At 54.9% G+C, this 27,158-nt stretch overlaps 1 protein-coding gene across 6 annotated transcripts in view; it reads left to right on the top strand.

The window, feature by feature from the left end:
- LOC116956533 (BAR/IMD domain-containing adapter protein 2-like) overlaps window positions 1–26,380 on the top strand; it is a 58,640-nt gene extending 32,260 nt beyond the window's left edge. The window contains exons 7-15 of one of the 6 annotated variants that reach the window (XM_032978240.2): window positions 2,675–2,827; window positions 3,386–3,631; window positions 4,062–4,245; window positions 5,631–5,853; window positions 7,437–7,502; window positions 9,095–9,269; window positions 15,926–15,975; window positions 16,813–16,876; window positions 19,930–26,380. In XM_032978240.2, coding sequence (XP_032834131.2) covers window positions 2,675–2,827; window positions 3,386–3,631; window positions 4,062–4,245; window positions 5,631–5,853; window positions 7,437–7,502; window positions 9,095–9,269; window positions 15,926–15,975; window positions 16,813–16,852 — 1,137 coding nt within the window. In that variant the 3' untranslated portion in view covers window positions 16,853–16,876; window positions 19,930–26,380. The remainder of the gene's footprint in view (window positions 1–2,674; window positions 2,828–3,385; window positions 3,632–4,061; window positions 4,246–5,630; window positions 5,854–7,436; window positions 7,503–9,094; window positions 9,270–15,925; window positions 15,976–16,812; window positions 16,877–19,929) is intronic. The other 5 variants (XM_032978233.2, XM_032978247.2, XM_032978218.2 and 2 more) reach the window with 5 other exon arrangements.
- The last annotated feature ends 778 nt before the right edge of the window (window positions 26,381–27,158 follow it).

Raw genomic sequence — 27,158 nt, 5'->3', positions numbered from 1 at the left:
CGACAATGGGGTTAGTATCGTTGGGGGGGGCACACTAAAGGCCAGCAGGGGGCCGCCAGTAACCCCATGCGCGCAGGCTTTGCAATGAAGGACACTGAACCTAATGGCGTGATGCAAGTAGCAATTGGTTGACATTGGCAAGAAGTGCAGAAAAGAACGAGTCTTTAAACCTCCCCGTAGAAACCCAAAGGGAGTTGGGTGATCTGCTGCACCTTTGTCAGTTGAAAGGATGGGGGGGGCGGCGTGAGGGACAGTGGAGGGGGAGGGTGAGGGACAGTGGAGGGGGGGGGCAAGGGCCTGTTACCCGTGTTGGGGTTCCACCCTTTGCACAGTGCTTACGCAGGGGGGACCGTGCTTGAGACACCGTGGGTGTGCTTTCTGAATGATGGTGGTGGAGTGGTTTTTGGCCGTACAGACAAACCCCTTGAACTTTTATTGTCCGTGTGGAGGTGACGAATTAGCCCCCGTACGGGCTCACGGTGGTGGTGGTGACGACGACGATGACTCGGGGTTTGCTGTTTGACCCTAGCGATGATGTGGGCAGCGTGGGTTTGTATGGCCGCGAAAAACAAACGTTCCTTCATGGGCAGGGAATCCGTGGGGGGAATCCGTGGGTGGAACCCTCCACTCTCAGCGCTAATGGTAAAGGTGCAGCCCTAGTTCTCACCCCCCCCATCCCCCCCACTGGACTAAAACTATGAACTATTTTTTATTTTACCCAGGTAAGGCACGGACTGAGTTACGTAGCTCTTTTTCAGAAGTGAACCCGGCCACACAAGATGGCTCAACGAACATGGCTTATCATCATGTGGAAATTTATTGCAGCCAAATGATCTAAACGCGTGACGTTGATTCCAAATGTGGAGGGAAAAACTGGAGGACCTGGAGAAGAATCCACGCGACCACGGGGAGGGAGAAATCGCAAACTCCGAATATACAGCAGCAGGTGTCGGGGTTGGGATCGAACCCATGACCACCTACATAACCAGGCGAGGTGGCTCACGTCTTGCCACAGTGGCGGAAGGTGCCTTGCGACTAGGCGGAAGCTGTAGCGAAGCTTCCCCCTCCCTAGAGGGAATTTTTGGCCTCCTCTTCCATGCTGGCCTGACGTTTTGGAAGAGGCGGGGGGGGGTGAGTAACCCATGCTTTACCCCACCGCACACGTGGCAACTTCCGGTCGACTTCACCGCGGTGAACCTGTTTCAACTGCCGGGTGGACAGAGGCGGGGGAGGGGGCAGGTAGTTGGGCGCGGTTTAAGAAACGTGCCCGCAGGCCGCCTGAACAATCTGTGGTTGTGACTCCGGATATGTATCTCTGTACACGACAATGACAGTACTCTCCTTTCGAATTTTTTTTTAAAATCCGTTTATTTATTACTCATAATCCTCGATGCCGGCACGTAGCGAGCGTGTTTAATCTGGTATCACTGGAGGAAACCCCCCCCCCCCCCCGCTCCTGGCTGAGGCGTGCCGGTGGGGCGCGCTGCGTCGCCGTTCTATTGTCTCGGCAATCGCCGATCGCTTTCCAACGCTAAATATTTCCTGGCGGTGCCATCGCCTCCTCTTACTCGCCGGCAATGGGGGCGCGCTAATCCAGCCTTTGTGTGCCTGGGGCTGAGACAAGGAGCCACGTGGACGTGCGGGCGCGCCTAAGCATGCGTTCTCGTGCCAACGTGGCGCTGGCTAGAGAAGAGATGGGACTTGCCAATGACTGCTACCGGCGGTGTCAAGATTGGCCTCCTTGGAGGAGGCTCGTGAAGGATGCTAACTGGGTGGTTCTATGTTGAACTTCTTTCGCAGCGTACGAAGCCAACCGTGCTAATCGGAGGTGCAGGGGGGAAGGACAACAAACTCAACACAAAAAGAAAGTTATTAAGAAGTTAGCTATAGGAATAGGTTTTACCCTTTTAACTGGCACAAAAACTGACACCTTTATTCAAGGCATCATGTTTGCAATAACCACAATACAAGCAGTCAAAATGCAAACAAAAAAGACAACTCTGATAATAATATGCACTGTCCTTGAATTTGATTGGTCCACACCCGAGACAGCTTTTCTTAGAGCCTAGTCTCCATTGGTGTTGGACCAGAAGACGCCAAAAGGCGTACAACTCAAAAACAGCGCACTATCAGAGTATTGAGGGCTCGGAGTGAGCATTAACATTATGAGACCTCCTTTGCCAGAAACAGGATATAGGAATAGGTTTTACCCTTTTAACTGCCACAAAAACTGACACCTTTATTCAAGGCATCATGTTTGCAATAAACACAACACAAGCAGTCAAAATGCAAACAAAAAAGACAACTCTGATAATAATATGCACTGTCCTTGAATTTGATTGGTTCACACCCGAGACAGCTTTTCTTAGAACCTAGTCTCCATTGGTGTTGGACCAGAAGACGCCAAAAGGCATACAACTCAGAAGTTAGCTTTCAGCAAAGGCGGAGGGCGGAGGAGCGACGCTCGCAGCAACGAGCGAAGCGCCGGGCGGCTAAGACGCAGTGAGTTGGCACGGTGGGGAGCGCAAGTGGTGCAAATCCGCCAGTCATCTCGGTTGGTCAACCCCCCCCCATGGCACCTGGGTCTGTCCCGTTGACCTGCGGGCAGCGAGCCTTTGCCACTTCAGCCGATGGCCTCAAAGCGGGGGGGGGGGCTTTGCCTCTTTGCGCACAGGTGGCGGACCTGGTGGCGGCAAAGCAGCAGGAGGTCAACAGCCTCGTGGCGGACGGCTACCGCTCCGTGCTGCTGGAGGAGCGGCGCCGCTACTCCTACTTTATCGAGCGCCAATGCCTCATGGCACAAGCGCTCACCACCTACCACAGCAAGGTGCCCGCTAGGCTTTTGTTCGTTCTCACGCTCGCTCGCTCGTTTCATTCACTCGGTCGCCTGTTTCACTCGGTCATTTGAGCATTCAGTCACTGCTTCATTCAATGATTTCCCCACATGCATTCGCCGATTCACCCTTTTCGGTTATTTGCACACTCACCGACTTAACTCATTCACACAGCCATCCACTTCCTTATCCACACGCAAAGACAAAGACCCCCCCCCCTGTATAGCCTCAACAGACTGTTGGGGCGAGTGCTGTTCGCGAGCACCTCGTGAAGGCCAGCACGGTACATGGTATCTACACTCCCTTGCACTCACTGCTGTGCATCTCCTTTTGACATCATGGTGTGCCTCTCCTCGCGATGACTTTCTCCATCTCACCAGAACATTCTGCACAGGCACATCGTGACGGTGTGCCTGTGCTGATGTCACCTCTTCGTCACCCCTTTGCCCCTTAATCCCCTTGTGTCCCCCGTGCCCACGTGTCTCCGTGCCAACGTGTACCCCGTGTCCCCATCTCCCCCCCGCCCCCGTGCCTCCCGTCTCCCCGCGCAGGCGTCCGATCTGATCTCGCAGAAGCTGCCGATGTGGCTGGAGGTGGGCAGTGACGTGATGCTGATCCCCGACGCGGCGCTGGCGCCGGTCTCCGCGCTGGACGCCAGCGCCCTGCGCGCCGGCGGCCTCGGCGGCGGCGGCGGTGGAAACGACTACATCTCCAACCCCGTGCCCACACAGAACACCCTGCACATCCCCCCCGAGCTCGCGGCGCTCAAGGGCATCGGCCGATCACAGCATGAGGTGGTGAGCGTGCGTGTGGTGTGCGTGCGTGTGGTGTAAGAGGGTGGTGAGCGTGCGTGGTGTAAGAGGGTGGTGAGCGTGCGTGGTGAGCGTGCGTGGTGAGCGTGCGTGGTGAGCGTGCGTGGTGAGCGTGCGTGGTGAGCGTGCGTGGTGAGCGTGCGTGGTGAGCGTGCGTGGTGAGCAAGGCATCTTGCCATCAGTGAGCCGTCGACACGTCACGTGACAGCCTCAAAGTTCACCTATCCTGGCACAAGCGCCGTGGAGTGCCGAACGGTGGCTGTTGTTGTTGTAGTGTGAGGTGAGTGTAGTCGAACGGAAGTGTCGTGGTTAACGCGCTGCGTGACGAACCCGGCAATCCGAGATCGATTCCCGCTCGCGACCAGCACTCGCCCCAACAGTCATCCTCCTTGTCCTCCTGCCTGTGCCGCATCAGATAAAGCTAGAGCCGCTAAAACTGGACGGGCCGGGCGGTCCGGCGCCATTCGGCGGCGATGGTGGATTCTACGGCACGGAGCAAAAACCCCGCTCGCCGCTCAGCAAACCGCCGCCCGACTTCTACGCCAACACTCTCCCGTCGCGCAAGAACGTCACTGAGCGCCCCAGCGTGCTCACCACTGGTGAGGAGGGGTGGGGAGTGGGGATGAGGGGGCGAGGGGGTGATTGAGTGAAGAGAGTGAGCTTTGTGGGATAGTGAAGCTTTGATTGACCTTGAGGCGGTTACTTCTGCTGAAGATGAAAGTTGTCGTCTGTGCTGTGGTTGAGTGGTGAGTTTGTGAATGGGTGGGTTGGTGCGTGAGTGAATACTTACTGGGGTTGTTGTATGAGCGACTGAGTGAGTGGGTGCGTGGGTTGTTTGGCGAGTGCTTTGGTTCCGGAATGATTGAGTGGTTCCGTGGCTGCATTTGTGAGTGGGTGAGTGGATCGGTGTGGGTGAGTGCTTGGGTTACCGAGTGAGTGAGCAGGTTGGTGGTTTACCGAGTGGTGGGTGAGGTGGGTTTTTGGGTTACTGAGTGGGTTGGTGGGTGAAGTGAGTGGTTGAGTGGGTTGGTGGGGGAGGTGCGTGGGTGCGCTGTGTGTGTAAGTGGGTACATCTAATCGGCTTAAAAATCCACACAAATCAAAATTAATAAGGAGAGCAGCTCTGAGCCCCTCCCTGCGGCCTGTGTCAATAACGTGTTTAATTATCAGCTCTCGGTGGAGCCCTCGTAACTCAAGACTCATTAAAATATCCTCCCTCCCACTGAATCCTTCCCTCCCTCCTTCTGAATCCTTCCCTTCCCCACTGACGCCCATCTCACTTATTGCTTGCACCCCTCCCTCCTGTTAATTCCTTCCTCACTGCCTCCAATTCACTCACCGCTTCTTTCTTTCGACTTTCTCCATTCTTTAATCTCTTCCTTGAATTCTCCTCCCCCTTCTTTCCTTCCATTCATTTAATTCATCCCCTATTCATTCATCACTCCTCTTTCCTCATTCATTTATCCCTCCCTCAATTACTTGATTCCTTCCTTCCATTGAGTCATTCACGCCCGCATTCAAACATGTTTCTTGTTCATGTTTTTGTTTGTTGCGGTTGCACCCGAGTCAAGAGCCGCATGGCTCACAGGGTTATCTATATATATAAAAGGGAAATTTGTGAATGTGTGTCTGTTCGAAATGTTTAGCATACTTCCCAACAGGCAACAAGCTTGAAATTTGGCATGTGGGTAGCTTCCAGACTGTGCACAATGCACAAAGTATAAAAAAATACACTTTTGTATTTATAATGGATATATATTTTGCACGGCAAGTGAGCGGTGACGTCACGTCCGTGATGTCACCCGCATGCGGGGCAGCGTCACGCGGTGTGCCGCCGTGTATTCATCCAAGACAAGAATCCAAGTCTCGGGCGACGCCGGGCCGGGTAGTAAAGCTTGCACCTAATAAACGTAACTGAAATTAAAAAACTTAAACCAAGTACGTATCCATTCCTCCCCACTTCTCCCCCCCCTCCCCCCCCCAGCAGACCCTTCGTCGGGTCCGTTCCCACGCACGACGTCCATGTCGACGGGGCTGAACCGCGTGACGGCGGCGCCGGGACAGCGCCCGCGCGTCGTGGCGGCGTTTGCGCACGACTCCCGGGGCGACGCCTCGCTGCTCTCGTTCCAAGCGGGCGACAACATCGCGCTGCTGGTGCCCGCGGCGCGCGACGGCTGGCACTACGGCGTCAACGAGCGCACGGCACAGTGAGAGACGCGCGCACGCACGCACGCACGCACGCACAAATGCAAAGTTCCCCCGTGTGGCTTTAACAGGCCGTCGGGGCAAGTGCTTTTAGCGAGCAGCACCTACGGAGGCCGGCACGGCGCACGAAGGGGGTGGGTGGCCGGCACCACGCCCGGCCGCCTTTGTCTCCCCAGTGGCGATGTTTACCCTACTCCGCTCCAGGTCCTCATTTTGAGGTGACCTCGGGGAGGCCGGGATCGCAGCGCACACACACATACACGCACGTACACACACATACAAACACGCGCGTACACGCGCGTAAACATACATATATATGCCCTAGTGGAATAATGGGCCGAGCCGAACCTTGACCCGGACTTGAAACTCGCGCGTTCCAAGTCAAGCGGCCGGCCTAATGACAGCGTCACCGGGCCTGACGGCCTATTAATCACCAGCTGGCGTTGCAACTGAAGTACGTGCCCAAAAACCATCAGTGTTAGGCCGTGATGAGCGTCGGAATCTGCATCAAATTGTTGTGCCAGGGTTGGCTGTGGCTTTGCAATGGTTTTTTTTTTATGGCTACACCGTGGTTTATTGCTTAGCAATGAGATTATTGTTTGGGTGGGTGGAGGGGTGGTGGGCAATGTGTGTTGGGGGCTCTTCAAAGTTTGGAGATGGATTAGGACAAAAATCCCCCGTATAGCCTTATCAAGGCAGTCCGTGGCAAGTGCTGTTAGCGAGCATAAATGACCGCGCAGACGCCAGCACCGTGCCCAACCACTTTTTTGCCTCCAGTGGCGATGTTTATGCTCGTTACTAGGTACTAATTTGAGGCCGAGTCGACCTAGCGGAGGATCGGTACCGGTGCAGATATTTGTCGTTGGCCGTGAGTGGGAATCGATCTCTGGTCGCCGGGTTCGTAGCGCAGCGCGCTAGCCACTGCACCACTGTTTCCCACTCGCATGCACCGACGCACGCACACACACAAACGTTCACATACCTGTATACGGACACACAGACACACACACAGGCGCCACACCTTGCGCTGGAGGCTGTGTGAGTGGCGTGGTGGTTGTGGGTTTATCTCAGGGTCGCCCTCTCCCTAGTAACGTTCACAAACAGCACCACGCACACAAACATGCGCGTCACAGGCTCGTGTGCAAAAGACAAAGTTAACCCATGTAGCCTCTGCAGACTGCTGGGGCAGGTGCCGTGAGCGAGCCTGACCGCCTTTGGTCTCCCCAGTGTTGATGTGCCATGCACCGCACGAGTTACTCATTTAAGGCTGAGTCGACCTCGGGGGAGGCCCAGTAGACAGGGAGATTTGGGCGAGTGGTTTGGGATGGGCTGGTGAGTCATAACGGTGACAGATGCAGCGTGGGGTATCGTCTCCTGGAGTGTTGAGAGGCAAAGGGAATCTCCTGTCTGTTGGCCAGCACCGCTAACGTGCGTCTCCCCATGTTTCTGTTCTCTGCGTCTGTCCGTGTCTCCGTCTACTCGTGTCTCTCTGTTTCCCTGTGTCTCTGTTTCTCCCTGTGTGTCCCCCCCCACACCCTCCCCATGTTTCTCTATCTATGTGTCCCCTCCCCCCGTGACTCTGCAGGAAGGGCTGGTTCCCCTACTCCTACACTCGCGCCATGGAGAGCTCCACGGAGGACGACAAGCAGAGGTGAGGGGGGGGGGGGGGACGGCTTGGATCCTGCGGCGCGATTTCCGGACGCGGCGCCGCGTGGGTCTCCTCACGACGACCGTTAAATGACGGCCGGGCGACCGCTGGGGCGGTTGTCAGAAGCGGCCGCCAGCTCGGAACGTCCGGATCCAATCCGGTGACCGATTCCGCTGGGATTTCGGTGACGAAGGGGGGGGGGGGGGGCCCATTGGTGCACACGCACACACACACACGTGCACGTGCGCGCGCGGGCGTACAAACATCACCGTGTGCTTGCGACGACGCGCCCTCGTTTCTCAGTGAAACGTGGCCCAGGCGCAGCCCTGCAACCGCTTGCTTGCTCGCTTGCTCGCTCGCTCGCTCGCTGGCTGGCACCGTTGCTGGAGGGAGGTCAAGAACGTCGGATTTGGTCTCTTCAGACATTTTAATTTATACTTGGGGGCTTAACCGGTTTTTACCGGTTTCTTTTTCATCGCGTTTAGCGGTAACCGATTTGAACGAGCGTAAATTTACACGCCCCGAATTCAACCGCATCTCAAGATGCTGCTGCTGTCCTAATTATTAGGGGGGAGCGGGGGACACAGGCAGGCGCTTGTAGATCTCTATGCTAGTCTGTGGCTCTTTTATACGAGTGTGGGATAGAGACAGACAGTCGTAGGTCTCTGTGCGAGCCCATGGGTCTCTGGTCTAGTGTACGAGAGAGGGGCAGTCAGGTCACAATCAGTAAAGAGCAGGTGGCTCCCGAGCCTGGATTTGAACGGTGGCAGGGAGTCGACGGCACGGATGGCTGGGGTGGGCGGGGGGTGGGGGAAGGAAGTTGATCGCGGCCTCCGTCGGGCTTCCACGAGCCGGTTCGGAACCGCCGCAGCCCAGCGGGCACGCCACCTCGTGCGAAGAGCACGCGCGGGGCAAGGTGTGACTCACTAGGTGACCGCACTGCAGCGAGACCGGTTGGTCCGCCCCTAGTCGGGGACGGCACCGTCTGTACCGCTCGGCGCTGAGCGTGTCCGCGGCGCGCCCGCCAAACCGATTGTGTGGATTCTCGGAGAGCTGGAATTTCGCCAAACTCGGCCAAAAGTTGGTGCGAGCCTCTCCTCGAGCGAGCCATCGGCTCTCGTGATGCCGCTCGTCGCCATCGCGAGCAGCGGAGACTCTCGTCCGAACCCAGAGTCCCAGCAGTGCCCGGCCGGCTCTGTGCGTGTCCGACACGGCCATTGTGAACATTATGAATCGGCCCCCTGAGCGAGATCCCCTTGGGGTTAGGGGAAGTGGGGGGTGGATCCTGGGTGAAGGGGGGGGGGGGGTCGTCTTGCTCTCCCACCCCCTGCTGACATCGCTCCCTTGCGCCCCCCCCCTGCACCTCCTGCATGCCGGCCGTGCCCCCCCCCTACAATAACCCCCTCGTGACCCCCCCCCCCTCCGTATCCCCCGCATGCTCTCCCGTGCCCCCCCAACATCCCTCGCACGTTCCCACGTCGTGTACCCCGCATGCCGCCCGTGCCCCCCCCCCCATGTCCCCCCGCATGCTCCCCGCCCGTACCTCTTGCATGGCCACCCCCCCTGCCTCCCCCAACACCCCCCGTGCCCCCCAGCTCTCGCCTGGTGCGCAGCGTGAGCATGGGGAATCTGCTGGAGAAGGAGGGGGGGGCGGGCCTCGTGCTGCCGCCCCCCGACTACGACTCGGTGTACTCGCACCCGGACGGGAGGGCCGCCCTCCCCCCGCCCCCCATGCACGTCTCCCAGCCCCCGACTCCCGACTACGGGCAGGTGGGAGTTGCGTTCGCGTGTGGGTGTGGGTGTGTGTGTGCGTGTCTGTACGTGTGTGTACGTGTGTGTACGTGTGTGTATGTGTGTGTGTATGTGTGTGTGTATGTGTGTGTGTATGTGTGTGTGTATGTGTGTGTGTATGTGTGTGTGTGTGGCGTTCCTCGCTAACGGCGCTTGTAGAGGTTTGCGCGCTGCACTCTGAACACCGGCGACCCGAGTTCGATGCCCGCTCACGGCCAACACCCAGTGATGATTATCGAACAGGTCCTCGGACTCCCCTTGGTCAACTCGGCCTCAAATGAGTACCTGATGCGGTGTTTAAACATCGCCACTGGGGATACAAAGGTCACCTGCCACCTCGTGCGCCGTGCCCGCCGTCATAGGTGCTCGCTAACAGCACTTGCTCCAAAAGTCTGTTAGGACTATATCGGTTATCGTGCTGTGCTATGAACCAGGACGATTTGAGTTCGATTCCCGCTCATCGTCGTTGGTGATTATCTTGAACCAGTACTGGGCCTCTCTTAGGTCGACTTGAGTCGCTGGTGCGGTGTGTCGGGATCACCACTGGGGAGACAAAGGCGGCCGGGCGTGGTGCTGGCCACCCACCCCCTCGTGTGCCGTGCCGGCCTTATTTATTCACGATGTACTTACAAAAAAATCCGCAGACTACCTGCTGGATCTCCTCTCTGTTTCAAAGAACAAATTTGACCTCAAGTCTTCGCTCATTTATCAGCTTCACATTCCCTATTGCCGTACAAAAACTGGAGGAAGGGCCTTTGCTATTGATGCCCCCAGGGTCTGGAATGCTATTGCCAATAAACTGCAACTTGAATCGCTAGCAAAGAGATCTTCTCTCAAAACTGCCCTAGAGGAGTTGTACACCCCTAGCTGCCACTGCTATTTATTGGTGTAAATTAAAATAAAATGTTTTGTTCCGGATGACGCTGCAAAGTATTATCTGTATTTTGATTTAGCGTGCTGATCTTAGAGGTGCATTGAAAAATGTTATACTCCGACTGATGCTTCTGTTGTTGTGGAGTAACTCATGCAGCCAGCTATGGCTCTAGGATTTGGTATTACATGTTATTTATGTAGTTTATTGTAAAAATTCGGTCACAGTCCCTGTGTTCACTGTTATGGCTTTATTTTTTGGTGATTTCGAAAAGTTTTTTTGGTTTGGACATGTTTGTTTTGTTGTAGTACGGAGTTAGACTGATGGCCTTAATCTAAGTTTTCTTGTGGTTGTTGTTGTTTGACTTGCATCCCACTGGGATTTTTTTGCACACAGCGTTGGTGTACGGTGCTTTTTTCAGGAATATTTAGCTGTTTTTTTCATGGATTTTTTGTTTGCACAGTCACATAGTCACTTTAAGATGTTTTTCTTGTTCGTGTTTTTGTTTTTTTGTTTGTTGTGGTTGCACCCGATTCAAGAGCCGGATGGCTCACAGGGCTATACCAAAATAAATAAACTGAAACTGAAAACTGAAACTGAAGATAACAGCACTCTCCCCAACAGCCTGTTAAGGCTATACGGCGCATCTTTGTCTTTGTGCCACTGGATTGAGATCATCTACATCCTCCAGGAGAGAACCCAGGTCAATCATAGGGCGACTGAAATCTTGGTTTTATCGCAGGATCTGAGCGGTGCCAGTGTACCGTAGTCATTCCGATGGCCACTGTGCGTCCCCTGAGTCATCCGGCCACTATCATATTGGTTGAGTGGATGGGTGATTGAATTTTGAGTGAGTGATCGAGTGCATGAGAAGGGTAATTTAATTAATTGAGTGGTTTAGTGACTTGAGCGTATGGGTGAGCGAGCAAGTGAGTGGTTAAACGATTTGGTGAGTGGGTGTGCGAGCGATCGGGTAGATGGTAAGTCAAGTTGGTGTTTAAATAAACGCACAAGCGGGTGAGTGAATGAGCAGATAGTTGAGTAGTGGTTTAGTAAGTGAGTAGGTGCGGCATGAGTGGGAGAGTGAGGTGGTCTAAGTCGGCGGGCGAGTGAGTTGGTGAATGAGCGAGCGAATTGTTGAGTCGGTGAGTGAATTGTTAAATTGATGGGCGAGTGTGTGACTCGGTTAATAAGTGAGTGAATTGTTGAGTTGGTGGGCGAGCGAGTGAGTGAGTGAACGGGCGGGCGAGCAAGCTGGGCGTGTCTGGAGCTCTGGGCGACCTTGATCTGGTTATTTCTGCCTAAAATTGAAGGTAGCCGCCCGTGCTTTGTTCCGTTTGTGTTTTGTCGATTGTTTACGTCTCCTTGTTGTGGCTGCTTCCTGCTTGTGCTGCCTCCCCATCCCCGCTTCCCCTCCACGCCCTCGCTGGGAATCGTGTGGACGCACGCACGCACTGCGCCATACATACACGCTAACCCCACGATGCACACACACGCCGCACCACACATCCACGCTAACCCCACGATGCACACACACGTTGCACCATACATCCACGCTAACTCCACGATACACACGCACACACATGCTGCACCATACATAAACGCTAACCCCACGATGCACACGCACGCATGCACTGCGACATACATACACGCTAACCCCACGATGCACACACGCCGCACCACGCATCCACGCTAACCCCACGATACACACGCACACACACGCTGCACCATACATAAACGCTAACCCCACGATGCACACGCACACACACGCACTGCGCCATACATCCACGCTAACCCCACAATATACACGCACACACACGCTACACCATACATACATACACACTAACCTCACTTTCCACACACACACTTGCATGCACACTCATTCTCGTACACGTCCGTACGCACACATCCCCATGCACACACGCGCGCCCCTGTACGCGCACGTGACCCCGTCCGGTGCGGACAGCCGATGTCGTTCATCTCGTTCACCTCGGCGCTGGTTTGCGCCCCGGCGTTCTGGTGGCTGCGGGAGGATTCCAGCACTTAGCGTCACCACCGCGCTCGCTCGCGGCTCCCAGTAAACGCTCGCCATGCACTGCCACACGCGCGGCCGCACACGGACTCGGCCGCAGCCTCGCGCAGCCACACGCAACCCGGGCGCAACCACATGCACAGCCTGCATACAGCCACACGCATAGACGAGCGCAGCCGCACACAGCCGCACACAGCCGCACACAGCCGCACACAGCCGCACACAGCCACACTCACAGCTGCACACAGCCACACGCACAGCCCGCGTGTGGCACCCCACGTGCCCGCCGTGCCTCTTGCTGCTGCAGCTGCACACTTGCCACTGCTGTTTTCTTCTGCGGGCGCACTTCTGACGGTCGCTTTGGCAAAAACAATTCACGATTGGAGCTTCTCGTGTGCAGTGTCCCCTTGTGCAGTGTCCCGTCCTCCCACTTGCAGTGTCTCGCTTGCAGTGTCCTGTGTGCGTTTGCAGTGTCCTGTGTCCCACGTGCAGTGCCCCGTGTGCCGTTTCCTACGTCCCATGTCCTATGTCTCGCTTGCAGTGTTCCGTGTGAACCCTTTGCTCACGAGGACGCGGTGGTTATTGACGAGGCCTGCCGTGTGTTGCACGATCCTGGACTGGATGTACACCAGCGTGCGTGCGCGTCTTTGTGCGTGCGTGCGTTTCAAAGGTGTCCGCTCACCGCATTTGCTCCTAAACAGCCTGTGTAGGCTGTACGAGGCATCTTTGCGTGTTATTTTGGCGTGCCCTCCGGAGTGCCGTGCTGTGCCAGACGGGCAGTGACTCCTCCGTGGAGGCTGCTTACCGTAATGCTTCGTTATCGTAAGCAGTGTGGTGTAGACTGGGTACGGCCAGTGGCGTCGTAACGACATCATCAGCTCGGGGGAGGGGGGGGGGGGTGTGGCAATGGGTCAGGTGGGGCCCCCAATATTTGATTCGTATCGCAAGGTCGCACCTCGGCTATTACATATTGCGGCTGCTCTTGCTTGATCACATAATTACGTAAGTGTTTTGTTCTTTTACAATGTTGTTCAAAACATGCCTCATGGTGGTTGCCAAGGGGGGCCCCCCCAACTCGTAGCTTTGGCTACCGGGACAGGGGGGGTGGGGGCAAGGAACCTCCTGCCCCCACGCTAGTTAATGCAACTGTTTAGAGCCAGGGCTATGATTATAGCTCGGGGTAGGCTTGGGGAGCTTTAGAGGCAGAGTTAGGGGGTTATGGTCAGGGTTCTAGTAAGGGGGTGTAGGCGTAGAGCGATGATCAGAGCCAGAGCTCTGGTTAGGTTCTGCAGTTATGGTTAGAGTTGGGGTTAGGCTGAGAGCTAAGGCTTATGGGTTGGGGTTTATGGGTAGAGTTTGGGTTCCGGTGATTTTAAAACTGCGGGTTATAACTGTGCATTGTAGGCCTTGGGTTAACACTGAGGCTAATGCTCAGGTGACAGTCAGAGCCAATGTTACGGACGAACTTTTAAAGTTGGGATCAGAGCTTAAGGTCAGGGATAGCGGTTCTTTCGGACTAATAATTAGCTCCGTTGAACGGTGGCCGTTCTGCGGATAGTCCGGATCACCCCTCCACGGTAATGTGGAATGTCCACCGCTTGGCCTGTGGCCGGCAATGGAGAGCAGCGGTATGCTACCTTTGGCGGGGAAACGGCCTCGCGCGGACGCTGTGCCAACTGCGACCCATCGTGCAATGGTGAGGGGAAGGGGTGGGGGGGTGGGGGGTGGGGTGGGGATGACTCCATAGCCACGTGCCACTTGTCCCACGGTGCATCCTTTGCCGTCATGTGCAATGTCTACGACCTTCGACCCCCCCCCCCCAACGCTCCATTTAACACGGAGCTGCGGATCTGGTCTGCGTTGGTTGTTGGTGGCGCCCCCCCGTGTTACGGGTCGCCTTGAGCCACACGGGGTTGGTGGGGCTGGTGGGATTGGGGCACGTGGACCGGTTTGTGCCGGACCCGCTCCGTCACACGGAAGGTGACATTGAAGCGTACACATTCGAGGTAATAACTAAAAAAAGCTCTGATCGCACGTGCAATTTCCCCACACAGACCGGGGCACCGTCCCTAGGGAATGAACCGGCCCACCGGGCATGTGCCCTACGAACTGCCCGTGGCCTATGGCCAGTCCGGGCCTGGCCGTGCGCACAGCCCTAAGGCCCTGTGACAACAGTCGACGAACCCTCAACTTAGCAGGGAACATGACGCATAACTAAGTTGAGGCATGCAAAATATAACAATAGGGTTTTATCCTTCGTGGCAATAAAACAGTTTGCGTAACGATGTTCAAGCACCAAATAGATTCATTTTGCAAGGAATTGAGTACCGCAAGGAATCGAGTACCGCATTAAACCACGCAGTGAAACTGTTGGACTACACCTGAGACGGCAGCCGCCTTCTTTGCAGCCCCGGTCTCGCCAGTGTCGGACCAGAGAACGACGCCAAAAAGCGAAACGGCACGAAGGCGTGACAGTACAGAATCCTTGCGAGAGGGGTATCCGTTTGGTGTTTGATCATCTTAACGCACACTGTTGTTATTGCCAAAAAAAAGGGGGTTGAAAACGTGCTCTTTACTTTTGCATCACTTTTGATGCTGGCAAAAATGGTTCCATTGACGAGGTCTGGGAGAAACCTGCTTGCTGTACTGCCTCCTGCCGGCAGCCCGGCAGTACCGTACGGGGAGTGTTGGCCGCTCGTGTCGCGGTTGCCGTGCGTAGCTAATGATAATCATAATGACATCGCGATTTAGTAATAGGTTTTACCCTTTTAACTGGCACAAAAACTGACACCTTTATTCAAGGCGTCATGTTTGCAATAACCACAACACAAGCATTTTGACTGCTTGTGTTGTGGTTATTGCAAACATGATGCCTTGAATAAATGCGTCAGTTTTTGTGCCAGTTAAAAGGGTAAAACCTATTACTATATCTTGTTACTGGCAAAGGAGGTCTCATAATGACATCGCGATTTTTTAATACGTAATCTCTTTCTCACGAGTTAATAATAGGGTTGATGTCCAAAAGTCTAAATTGTCTCCCGGCTTAAAGGACGAGCATCAGGGGACGACACTCGTCTCGATTTGGGACCCCCCCCCCCTTCACATTCCTCTGACGGGGGGGGGGGGGGGGTTGGGGGCAGTCATGCCATAGGCCAACAACCTTGTCACTGTGTCACGCTGTTGTTGTTGTGGTTGTTGTGGTTGTTGTGGTTGTTGGAGTTGCGGTGCTTTGTGCTGTGTTCGCGTGTGCCTGACACTACAACCCTCGTAATGTAGCGGTTAGCGTGCGCTGCGCTACGGACCTGGCTACCCGAGTTCGATTCCGGCTCACGGTCCACCACCAGTGACGGTCATCTCGTCGGGTCCTCAGCCTCCCCTAGGTCGACTCGGCCTCAAAAACGAGTACCTGGTGCGGTGTGTAGTAAACAGCGCCACTGGGGAGACGAAGGCGGTCGGGCGTGGTGCTGGCCACCCGCCCCCTCGTGTGCCGTTCCGGCCTTCATAGGTGCTCGCTAACAGCACTTGCCCCAACGGTCTGTTAAAGGCTACACGGGGGATCTTTGTCTTTGTGCCCGACCATCGGTTATTTGGGTTTAACGAGCGACGTGGAACGACGCACATCGATGTTTTTCGTTTCACGTCCTCGTCGGCGACACGCGGGAGATCATTTAGTTCCTTGCCTGTCTTGAAGAAGTTCCTTACCTGTCTTTTGTGGGTGTTTTTTCATCGCAGAATAACAACACAGTCCGGAACAGCAACGGCATGGCTCTCATCCTCAGCAGGTACGGTGATCGCACGGCCGCAAACGCACGTCCCCCGTGCAGTATTCGCCGACCCTATAACTGCAATCGGCGGTAGTGCAAGGGCTGCCCATTACCTTAATCCCCCCTCGCCGCGGAGCGACGGTTCACAGCTGACCGGGAGGGCGGTGGCGCGGACCGCAGGCGGCAAGTAGGCCGCTCGTTGCGGAGGTTTGTCCTTTGGAGATGTATGCGTTCACACGTTCGCACGTGCACAAAAACGCGTGTGCACACGTGTATGCTAGCCACACTGACTTCCCAAGTACAAGCTCGTGCGCGTGCATACGCACACAACGGGGCACACGCACGCACGCACACACGCACACACGCACACACGCACACTTGCGCCCCCGTGGTGGGGCCGTTGAGTTGTGTAAGAAAAACTTTTGTGTAAACCATTGAACTAAACCTTTTATTTTACCAGGTATAAAGCCACACACTGATATTTTTCTGAAGCGACCTGGCCACAAATGATAGCGCAACCAAGTGGCCTATCGCGTGGGAATTTGTTGCGGCCAAACACTCTGAACGCGTGACGTTGATTCTGAATGTGGAGGGAAAAACCGGGGGTACCCGGAGAAAAATCCACGCGACCACGCGGGGACAGACAACATGCAAATTCCAAATATACAGTAGGCTTCATGGTCGGGATCAAACCCACGAACTCTTGTATACCAGGCGTGGCGGTTCACATCTCGCCTGCGTGCGAGAGACGAGAGATAATGAATGAAGGCGTCTTTGTCCGCTCATCTATTTTGTAGCATCACCACGTGTCTCCCATCCCCTCCCTCCCTCCTTATCCCTCCCCCACCCCTCCAGCCCCCTTGCCGATGTCGATTTACCCACAGCCAGGTTTTGATAAGAGTTCCGCAGGCGTGTGAGGGTAGGTTCCCCGGCTCGCTGAGCACATGTCGGACCGGGCCGCGTGGCCGCGGTTGGAGGTTAGGGGGGGCGACGGGCAGGTCCACCCCGATTAACATCCACGCTTCGGCAGGGTACACCGCGTTGCGGAAACCGTGCGGGCACCGGTCAGAGGGCCCGGGGTCTGGGTTTGAATCCCTGTACCCCCCCCCCCCACCACCACCACTCCCCCTCCCGGGGGAACCCACCGCGAGGTTGTTAGCCAGAGTGTTGGCGAATTTGGTGACGGGACCGCGCCGTGCCAGAAAATAAGTAAGCGTCAAATTACATTTGCGTTTCTTTTCGCCTCAATTTTCCTTTGGCCTCCTTGCGAGAGTGGTCCTTAGCGAGATGGCGGTCACGTGGCAAAGGGTCGTGGATGGGAAGGAGCAACGTTTGGTGTCCCTTGTAGGAGACCGGTAAATGTTGGAACTACATTCGGCCTTATTTGGGCCAGCGGTTCCGACGACCATGCCAACGTTGGGCCATCGTTATAATCATCTTCATTATTATCATGGACATGGCCGTCATCCTTGTGATCATCGTGCGGTGGTGAAGTCGCCTCGTGGCACGAGTGAGGGGGGGGGGCATCTGTGGTCTCGAGTGAGAGAGCCATTGGGTGGGCACCGCGAGCTCCTCCCCGGGGTTATCAATCGTCGCCATCGTCATGAGATTCACCGTCGCGTCGTCGTCATCCTCGTTTTCATTGCCGTCATTATCGCCACAGTTGCCAGTCGGCGTCAAGCGCCTCCATCATGATCATCGCCGTCGGCATCATCATCGCGACTCTAGTCGTCGCCTTCGATTAGCACGGTTGGCTACTTGCGGTGCCAAAGAAGTTCAACATACGTACATAAATTATCACCACAATCGTCATCGTCGTTATCTGAGATCGCTCCCCGCTGGGGTTGGTAGAGGGAGGGAATGGGGGGAGGGGGGATGATGGGGGGGGAGGCTTTGTGTAGGGGACCCCCTCTTTGCCACGTGAGCCGACTCCGCTAGCACGACCGGAGCCAGTCGCACCCAGCGACGAGGTGCACACTACGTACGACCCGAAAACCAAACATCGGTGAAAGCGATGCCCGTGGCGATGCTGCGATCCACGTGGTGACGGTGACGGTGGTGGTGGGTGTGTGGGTCTTCGGGTTTCCACGGCGACTATCTTCGCACTAACCGGGCCAAACCACAGGACACGGAGTACTCGCACAACCGCACTGCACCGCGCACTGCAAGTTGAGGCCTCGGAACCACCGTGCTGCATTTTGCATCCCGAAGAGGGTTTTCCCTGATGGTGCTGCTGCTGCTGATGATAGTGATGCTCTGGCGAAAAGTGTCAGGATGTGGAACATGTGGCGGCAAGAGCGGCGGAGGGCAGCTCCGGTCTGTCCTGGAATGTTGAGGCGTTTGATCATGTGACTGCGAGCTGCCAATCAGGTGTATGCCGAGGTGAATGCAAATGCAGCCTGGATTTAAAATCTCTGGTGTCGTCAACAAAGCAAAACAAAATAAAACAGCTTCCAGCACCCAAATTGATTCTTTGGAGGCCATTTTTTTAAATTCTAGGGTGCAGCAGAGGAAACAGGATTCTGGCTGCAAACGTATGCCAGTGTGCCGGGGTCCGTAGGGACGCATGCGGCTTTGCATCCAGAAGGATGTTTCCCTGCAGCTTGCTGATGCTTTTGTGGAGTCGGAGCAGAATTTTGCATTTTTGGATGATCTTGTTTTCATAAAGTGAGGTTTTGAAATCCAGGCGTTGTTTTCTGATTGGCTATTCTCTTGGTCACATTATCATGCACCTACATCTCCTGATCTGATATTGACCGCTTACATTTTCCTTTGTTTTGAGCAAATGAGTGGCCCCTCTTGAATTAATTGGCTAAGCAGTAAATTGGCCAATTAATCAATTATTTAATCTGCTGCCTGCTCTGGCCGTAGCCTTGTCGCTTTTGTTGTTGTTGCTACTCAGCTGCAGAACAACGCGCTTCCAGATGCAAATAGCGTGCAGTGCGGTGTTGAGAGGTGCTGGACGCGACGCACAAGAGCACAGTCCCTTGCCTGTCTTCTCACCCCCCCCACCCCTCCTAACTAATGAATGGAATGGTCCAGGAGCCTGTACACACACAACTCCCCCACCCCCCTAACTAATGAATGGAATGTGCCAGTTGCCTGCATGTGCCAAGCTCTACTAACTGTGAACAATCCTGCACGGGTCTAAGACCGGCGCTGTTTGTCTTTTGTTTTTCATTTATTCCGCGTTGTTATAGTTGCTAATTGTTGGCCCAAATGCCTAAAAGTATACATTGTCCATTTTGACCTATTTTCTTTTTTTTAATGATCAGGCTCCTCCTTTTTTAAAAGTTAATGTTAATTAATACTGTATATATTTATCTTTTTTTTAAGTTTATTTATTAATCGGGAAAACCAGATTCTCAAGAGGCATATGCGGGAGGGTCACGCCATGGAATCTTTTTTGGTAAATTTTATCCGTGTATCAATGTGAGCTCAAACGAGTAAAATGGGGTTGACACCCATTGCTCACCGGTGGCTCTGAACCAGGAGTGGGGAAAATTACGCATATCCGTGGCAGGGTCACTATGCTAAATTGGATGTCTCGCTCGGCTGGCAATCCAGCCATCCGCGTCATTCTATGCATCTACGTTGAACTTCTTTCGCACCACCGTACGTACGCAACCGTGCTAATTGGAGGTGCAGGGGATGGAAATAAACAAAAAAGAGCATTTCTAAAGCAATGAGTTTATGATTTAAAAGTGCACAGCTCCAGTGGCTTCCTAATATCAGAAGGAAGAGCGTTCCAGACGGGCGCAGAAGCGCATCTGAAAGCGCGCGATGCGGTGACCGTCTTGTTCGATAGCCAGCCACGCTAGTTTTTGTTTGTTTGTTATTTTACGGACTGGAATGGCGTGCGCGCGCGTAGGGCATGTGGCGGTGATGGTGGTGTGATGGTGGTGTGATGGTGGTGTGATGTTGGTGTGATGTTGGTGTGACGCGCCGCCTCCTACTCCTCGTGCTTTGCAGCGGAAACCCATTTGCGAGCGTCAAGCTGAAACCCACGGTCACCAACGATCGCTCGGGACCCATGGTCAAGTGAGGCCGCCGATGACCCTGGGGCCCACGGACCTCCTCCCCAAGACCAAGACCACCTCGCGGAGCTCCGCCATGGTTCCTCGCACGCCCTCTACCCCCAATTTTTTTTTCTCAAACCCCTCGTTGGTTGGCTTCCTCTTCCTCGCCCGCCGGGCCCAGCTGGGCCCCACCGGGCCCCACCGGGCCCCACCGGGCCCCACCGGGCCCCACCGGGCCTCACCGGGCCCCACCGGGCCCCACCAGCCATTGTTGTCTGTCTGTAACGCCGCTGCGCTTGTTAGATGAATAATAATAACTTATCTTGATTTTTCGTTCATTTTTTCCCGACGTTTAAATTTCCCATCCCTCTGGGTGAGGGGCACACGCAGCAGTTCCTGGTCTCCTCCCGACTCCTACCTCCACGCTGGCGGGACTCGAACCCGGACTTTGCGCACGCGTGCGCGCATTAAATTCCGTGTCGGGTTTTTGATTTTTTTTGTTTACTTTGTTAAGCTTTTTTCAGTCATCGTTTATGGAATGTGCGCGAGTTTTTCTGGGTGTTTTTGTAATTACACACTACACCTGATTGCGTTGCTATTTTGTGGGGTGGGTGGCGGCACTGTCAACATCAACGTTCCCGCGATGTCGTCCGTGCGCGCGCAATAGCTGTCGGGCCCGCGTTCGACTCCCGGTCATGCGGGCGCAGAGATCCACCAATTAACTCGGCGTTAAATAAACGTGGGCTGCGTCCGGGCGGCGATAGCGCGGCCATCGCTCGGCTTCGAGTTTGAGATGACGACGGCGGTCGGGCTTGTGCGGGGCGCGTGGCGCCGGTACCGAACCGCCGCGACGTTGGCACATGGCACGTGCACCCACGCTGGTACCAACAGGTCCTCTCTTGCTGAAACTCGCCCAAGGCTGCCCCCCCCCCCCCCCCCGTGTCTTTGTACAAGCATAGGAGGAGGAGGAGGGGTGTGGCATCGTTAGCGTGTGGCGTCGGCTATGGCTTGGGATAGCGGTGGTGCGGTTAGACTCGACGGTAGGGTTGTGGTTGGCGCCACTGGCGGAGCCGGGGTGGCGGGGGGGGGGGGGATGGCAGTGCCCCCCCCCCAATGATCCGATCGAAATCCCTAATTTCGATCGGATCATTGGGTTTATTAGTAATAAATCGTTATTTTGCGACCCCCACTGCCACTGTGTAGCATATTATTATGTGCCAGGGACTCTATGAGATGATAGGACAATAGTCTGAGTCCATAATTGGCAATAAGTAACGGCAAAGCAGTTATAAGTGACTCACAGAATTGTGCGCAGTTGCGTATTCAGTACACGACTTCCCTGAAGGCATCAACACCTTCAGCGAGCGCGATGCCGATCACACAACGCGGTTCGAATTCGACCCTCGATCGATGGCTGCGCCATCGCCGCACACGCGTCGAATAAAAAGCAAGGGACAAGTCCTTACTTAGGAACAACTCCTCTATCATTTTTCATTGCTGGAGGGGTTGCCCCCCCCCCACCTGAAAAGCTTGGCTCTGCCATTGCTTGGCGCTTACGTTGGGGGTAAGGATGAGGTTTGGGGGGAAGGGTTAGGATTTCTACTCGGGATAGTACTATTATTGTTAGGGGGTAATGTTCAAGCATACTACTGGAGTTAAGCTGCGGTGGTGAGATGTTAACTGTCTCGCCTGGTATACAGGAGGCCGTGGGTTCTTCCCTGACCCTGACGCCTGTTGTATATTTCGAGTTTGCATGTGTCTCTCCCTGTGGTCGCGCAAATTTTTCTCTCTGGGCCCTCCGGCTTTTCCCTCTTTAGAATCACCGTGCGCTTAGAGTATTTGGCTACTGCTATCAATTTCCATGTGATGAGAAGCCACTTCGTTGAGCTATCATGTGTGACCAGGTCGCGTCTGAATAAGAGCTCAGTAGGCATTGCCTGGTTAAGTAAAAAATATATATTTAATAGTTTTAAGCCGAGTGCCCGAGTTTATGGGTTAGGGTATAGGATCTGGCTACGTTTTTGGGGATTTACGTTCAGGTTGGTGTTATGCTTGTGGTCAGGGTCAGAGTTGCAGCTCTACGGTTTGGGGTAAAAGCTGGACTTCTCTTTAGGAAACAGGCCTATGTTAGGGTGCTCGGGTTCGAGATGGACCATCCGCTTCATGAATCGTCGCTACACTTGCCATCGGTGAGTTGTGTCAAAACACCCCAAGTGCATTTCGTTTGTGTTCGCATACTCAGATCAATTTGCACGAAAAAATTTGGACGGGGGGGGGGGGGGGATGAGGGAGGGGGGGTGGGCAGGCTACCGGCACAGCTGTCGCGCACGCTGAGCGTCGCTTCGGAACGGACCGACGCGTCAACGGAATTGGATGATCATCCGGACAAAAAAAAAACGGGGACGGAAGTCACGTGCGTGCATCCCGACCAAATCGGGAAAAAATCGGAAAACACGGAACCAAGACACCCCGAACTGGGTTCGACACACTCGAGGTCGCGTGCAGTCATTCGGCTTCGTCCAGCTTGCATACAGACAGACAGACGCACGCACGTGCACATGCAGACACACGCATGTATACGCTTGCGTTCATGCGCGCAAATTTGCACAATGGCGCACGCACGTGTGTACCCGTGCGCAAGCAGATAGGCACACCGGCACGCGCGCACACCCAGGGGCACGCGTGCGTGCAAGCGCGCGCGCACGCACGCACGCACGGCAGCCGTGCACACTAAAGGTGACGAGTATATTTTTGCACTAGACATAGCAGGTTCTTTAGCAGCAGCTGACGGCGAGGATGATGACGACGATAACGACAACGACGGTTACTGCGCCTACGACTGTACAATTATTATTCACTGGCGCTCTGTGTGGGGGTGGCAATGGCTGCGTCTCCTAAGTCCCTCTGAGGCCATCTCGTGGTGTACAGTTACGTTCAAAGGCTTCTTCGCTTCGTGGTGAATGCGTATTTATGTGTTGGTGTGCGTGCGTTCGACATGTCTTTTTTTTGGTGCACGTGATGTGTGCGAGTGGGGGGGGGGTGTGGTGGTTGTTGTTGTGGTTAGCGCGCTGCTCTGCAAACCTGGCAGCCCAAGTTCCATTCCCACTCGCGGCCAACATCGGTGACGATTTATCTGAATCTGTCCCGGACATCCCCTAGGTCGACTCGGCCTTAAACGAGTCCCGAGTGCGGCGCGTAAAGCATCGGCATCGGTGAGACAAAGGCGGCCGAGCGTGGTGTTGGTGTTACTGGCCCCACCCTCCCCCCTCGCGTGCTTACCGGCCTGCATAGGGGCTCACAAACAGCACTTGCCCCCAACCGTCTGTGCTAAAGGCTTTGTGTGACTGTGTCCAGTTGTCAAAAGTCAACCGGGCGTGGTGCTAACCACCACCCCATCGTCACCAAATTCTGGGCTTGAATAATAGGTGCTCCTCTCGAAGAGCACTTGCCCCAAAAGTCTGTTCAGGCTATGTGGGGGGGGGGGGGGTGGGAATCTTTGTGTGTGTGTGGCCGTGCGTGCGTGTGAACGCGTCTGTGTCTGTGTGTGCGTGTGTCGTTAGTGTTATCGATTGCGAGACCGATCTCAAAAGTCCATCTCCGTGTTGTCTCTCCACGCGCGCTCATGACGATGTTTGTCTTATTAAACAAATCAAACGCCAGAGGCAGAGCGTGCGACGCGGGAGTTTTGCGGGCTCAAAGGTTTCCATTTGGGCAAAAGACGGGAAACCACGACGCTCCAACCGAGCGGCAGGAGAGGCTTCTCACTTTTCGCCATCCCGGTCTCGTGGTGGGAGATTCCACGTTCGTATGGCGGGGTCACGGTCTCGTTAACTTAAAAACCACCGCTTGCCACCCACCACCACCACCGTTGGTTTCTCAATAATTAGTGGCAATTCCACATTTCCTGTGGTAGGTACCGACCGCCTTGACGTAATTAATGAAACGGTCGCACGTCACTGACCGTCAACACATGGTACTCGTCATATTGCTGTCCGCCGGCGGTGTCACGATTGGTGGTGGCTATGATGTGACCAAGTTGGCCGGGACTTGAACCTGGCGATCATTTTAGACCAGGATTTTTGTTGTTGCTACCGTTGCTGCTTTTGACTGATTTTAAGGGTATATAATTTGTCGTCTTGCTGGTTAATTGCCCCCCCCCACCACACAAACAAACAACACACACTCTTATGTTGTATGAGCACAAATTATGACTTATGGTTTTTTTTACGCGTAAATTCTCGCCAGTGCGGCGTCCGTGCCTTAGTAGTCGTCGGGAGTTCAAACTCACGCGAAATGCTTTTCTCTTCTAATAAAAACGCACGCAGACCGTCTCACCGGGTAGCTTGAATCGGTAACCGAGGACAGTCAAAACGTTCTGAGAGCAATAATCTAAAACCATAATGCCCCCCCCCTCCCCCATCCCACCCCGGGGACTCGTCAACGCCGTGCATCGTCACAAGGGGGTCGCGCATCACGCCGGATTCCCCGGATTGTTAAAGACGCACTTTTCCCTTCCCCGACATCTCAAAGCGGTGCTCTCCGTTGCAAGGCCCACGGGCCACTGGTGGCCTTTAGTGTGGCCCCCTGACGTGCGTACACCCCCCCCACCTCCTCCACAATCTCCCATCATTGCCGTGCTGTCAAACCCCCGATGGGTTTCAAATGTGTGGCGGCTCTTGTCACATCTAATCATGTCTTATCGGCGAAAGTGGCCTCCTCCTCCTCCCCCCCGCCACCCCCCTCTGAAAGTGAGTGGATAAACTACTGTCGTCTTAAAGATGAGGCGAGGGTGGGGGAACGGTGCATCTTACAATCCGGTAGGTGTGTTGTGAGAGAGAGAGGAGACGCCGGACTTGTATAAATGTGTTGACACCGGGAATGCAACGTCTTGGGGGGAGGGGGGGAGGTGCGTCCTACTTTGTAAACGGAGCGGCCTTACAATCCGCCACTTGTCACGCACTCGTGTGGTGGTGGTGGTGGACTTGGAGTGAATTCCACATTCCCGTGACCAGTCCCATTTACGAGTTTTACTCACTGGTTGCAGGCGCCGCTGTTGCAGCGTCTTCTTCTCGACCAGGGTGGGGGTCGTCTCTGGAGCCGCATGCGGGAATGCTTCGTCACCGTCATGTCTACATATGGGTGTCTGTATTCGCACGCATCGGCGGCTCTTGAAAATTTGAGTTCTGTTACCGAATTGGGAACGAAACAAAAGGCTGCTCTTCTTGGTGTTTTGGTTTCCCACCCCTGGCTCGAGATGAAGCAATTATGACGACGACGATGATGATTTATGAAATGTGTTTTTCTAAGGCAACTCCATCGCTGTTGGGTCTAACTGCATGGGGGTTTGGACAAGATTAGCCAAAAATATATATTTTGCGTTTAAGCCGCGACGCAGTAAACGTGAAACTTTGGGGCCAGCGTTGCCACGTTTCGCCAGGAGGTCGCGACACTGTAAAACCTGGAACGTTGGGCCAACGTTTTCAACCTCCTGTCAAAATTGGCCCAAAGTTGCACGTTTCACCGTGGGGAGTGTTGTCATACAGCAAAAGGGAAGGTGGCTCGTTGTACATATATATTTTTGATTCACGGACGTCGGTATCCGTCGTTGTCGTATTTGTGTCCATTAAACACCCCCCACCGCCTGCCTCCCCAACGACGACATGTGCGTCTCGAGGGGAAGAGGCTTCGTCACGACGCGCGTCTGCAACCGCCTCCGACCCGACCCGCGTGTGACTTTCCGTCGTCCTCCCCCGCTCGGACGCGCAGCGTTGGCCACGTGCGCTGGCCCAGCGTTGGTCACGTGCGCTGGACCAGCGTTGGTCACGTGCGCTGGACCAGCGTTGGTCACGTGCGCTGGACCAGCGTTGGTCACGTGCGCTGGACCAGCATTGGCCACGTGCGCTGGACCAGCGTTGGTTCGGCTCCTCAACGATCGATCACGTGTTTTTTTTTTGCCGCCCGCCTGTCACCTCGCCAACACCGTGATGGTGTAGCACTTCGATTTGTGGGGCGGGTGGTGGTAGTGTAGCGGTTAGCGCGCTGCGCTACGAACCAGGCGACCCGGGTTCGATTCCCACTCACGGCCCAACACCCAGCGACGAATATCTGCACCGGTCCTGGGCTTCCCCTAGGTCGACTCAGCCGCAAATGAGTACCCGGTGAAATTTGTAAAACGTCGCCACTGGGGAGACCAAGGCGGCCGGGCGTGGTGCTGGCCACCCACCCACCTTGTGTACCGCGCCGGCCTTCATAGGTGCTCGCAAACAGGACTTGCCCCAACAGTCTGTTAAGGCTACACGGGGGATCTTTTTATTTGGGGTTTTTATTTGGTGGTGTTGGTGTTGATGATGATGGGGTGGCGTACGCCGACCCAGTCTTCCAATAAAACCCGACTTCTCACGAGACCGGCCGCCTCGCTCTGTGACCTGGTTGTTGTTTATCGACTGTGCAGGGTTGGGGGAAGAGTCGGGGTTGAGGACTTGGGTCAGGGCTAGGGTTAGAAGATAGTGTGGTTGTGTGTGCGAGGTGAAGGGGGCAGTGTTTACCGTTGGTGTTAGGTAACCAGCAATTGGCCCGACAGTCTGTTAAGGCCATACGGGGTTCTTTGTCTTCCGTTGTGTGTGTTTTGTAAATGATGATTCGGCCTCAAATGGGTTACATGGTGCGGTGTGTAAACATCGCCAACTAGGGAGACAGGCGGCCGGGCGTGCTACAGTATTGGTCACACCCCCCCCCCCCACCTTGTGTACCGTCCCAGCCTTCAGAGGTGCTCGCAAACAGCACTTACCCCAAAAGTCTGTTAAGGCTATAAAAAAGTGTGCACGAATGTGTGAATGTGTAAACGTATGTCTGCGTGTGTACAAATGTTTGCTGACCCTGGGCCTCCCCTGGATCGACTCGGCCTTCAAATGAGTACAGTACCCGGTGTGGTGGGTCAACATCTGTACGAGTACAGGAATCCACTTGCTGTGTACAGACTTCATTGCACGTCATCGCCACTCCTTAGCGTTAAAACACATTATTTTTGTGGCACTACGTCGTTTGGTAGTCTTGGCACATTCGTCAAGACTATGGGTTGCCGTATTCGGAATGGTATATAATAGCCAACGTTTTGGGCAACGGCCCTTCATAGCAATGAAGGGCCAGTGCCTGAATCGTCCCCGGTTACATACTTTTTCTTTT

The sequence above is a fragment of the Petromyzon marinus genome, chromosome 3 (assembly GCF_048934315.1).
Source record: "Petromyzon marinus isolate PM22_M1 ecotype Great Lakes invasive population chromosome 3, UKy_Petmar_22M1.pri1.0, whole genome shotgun sequence".
NCBI lineage: Eukaryota > Metazoa > Chordata > Hyperoartia > Petromyzontiformes > Petromyzontidae > Petromyzon > Petromyzon marinus.
This window is presented reverse-complemented; position numbering and strand designations above follow the sequence as displayed.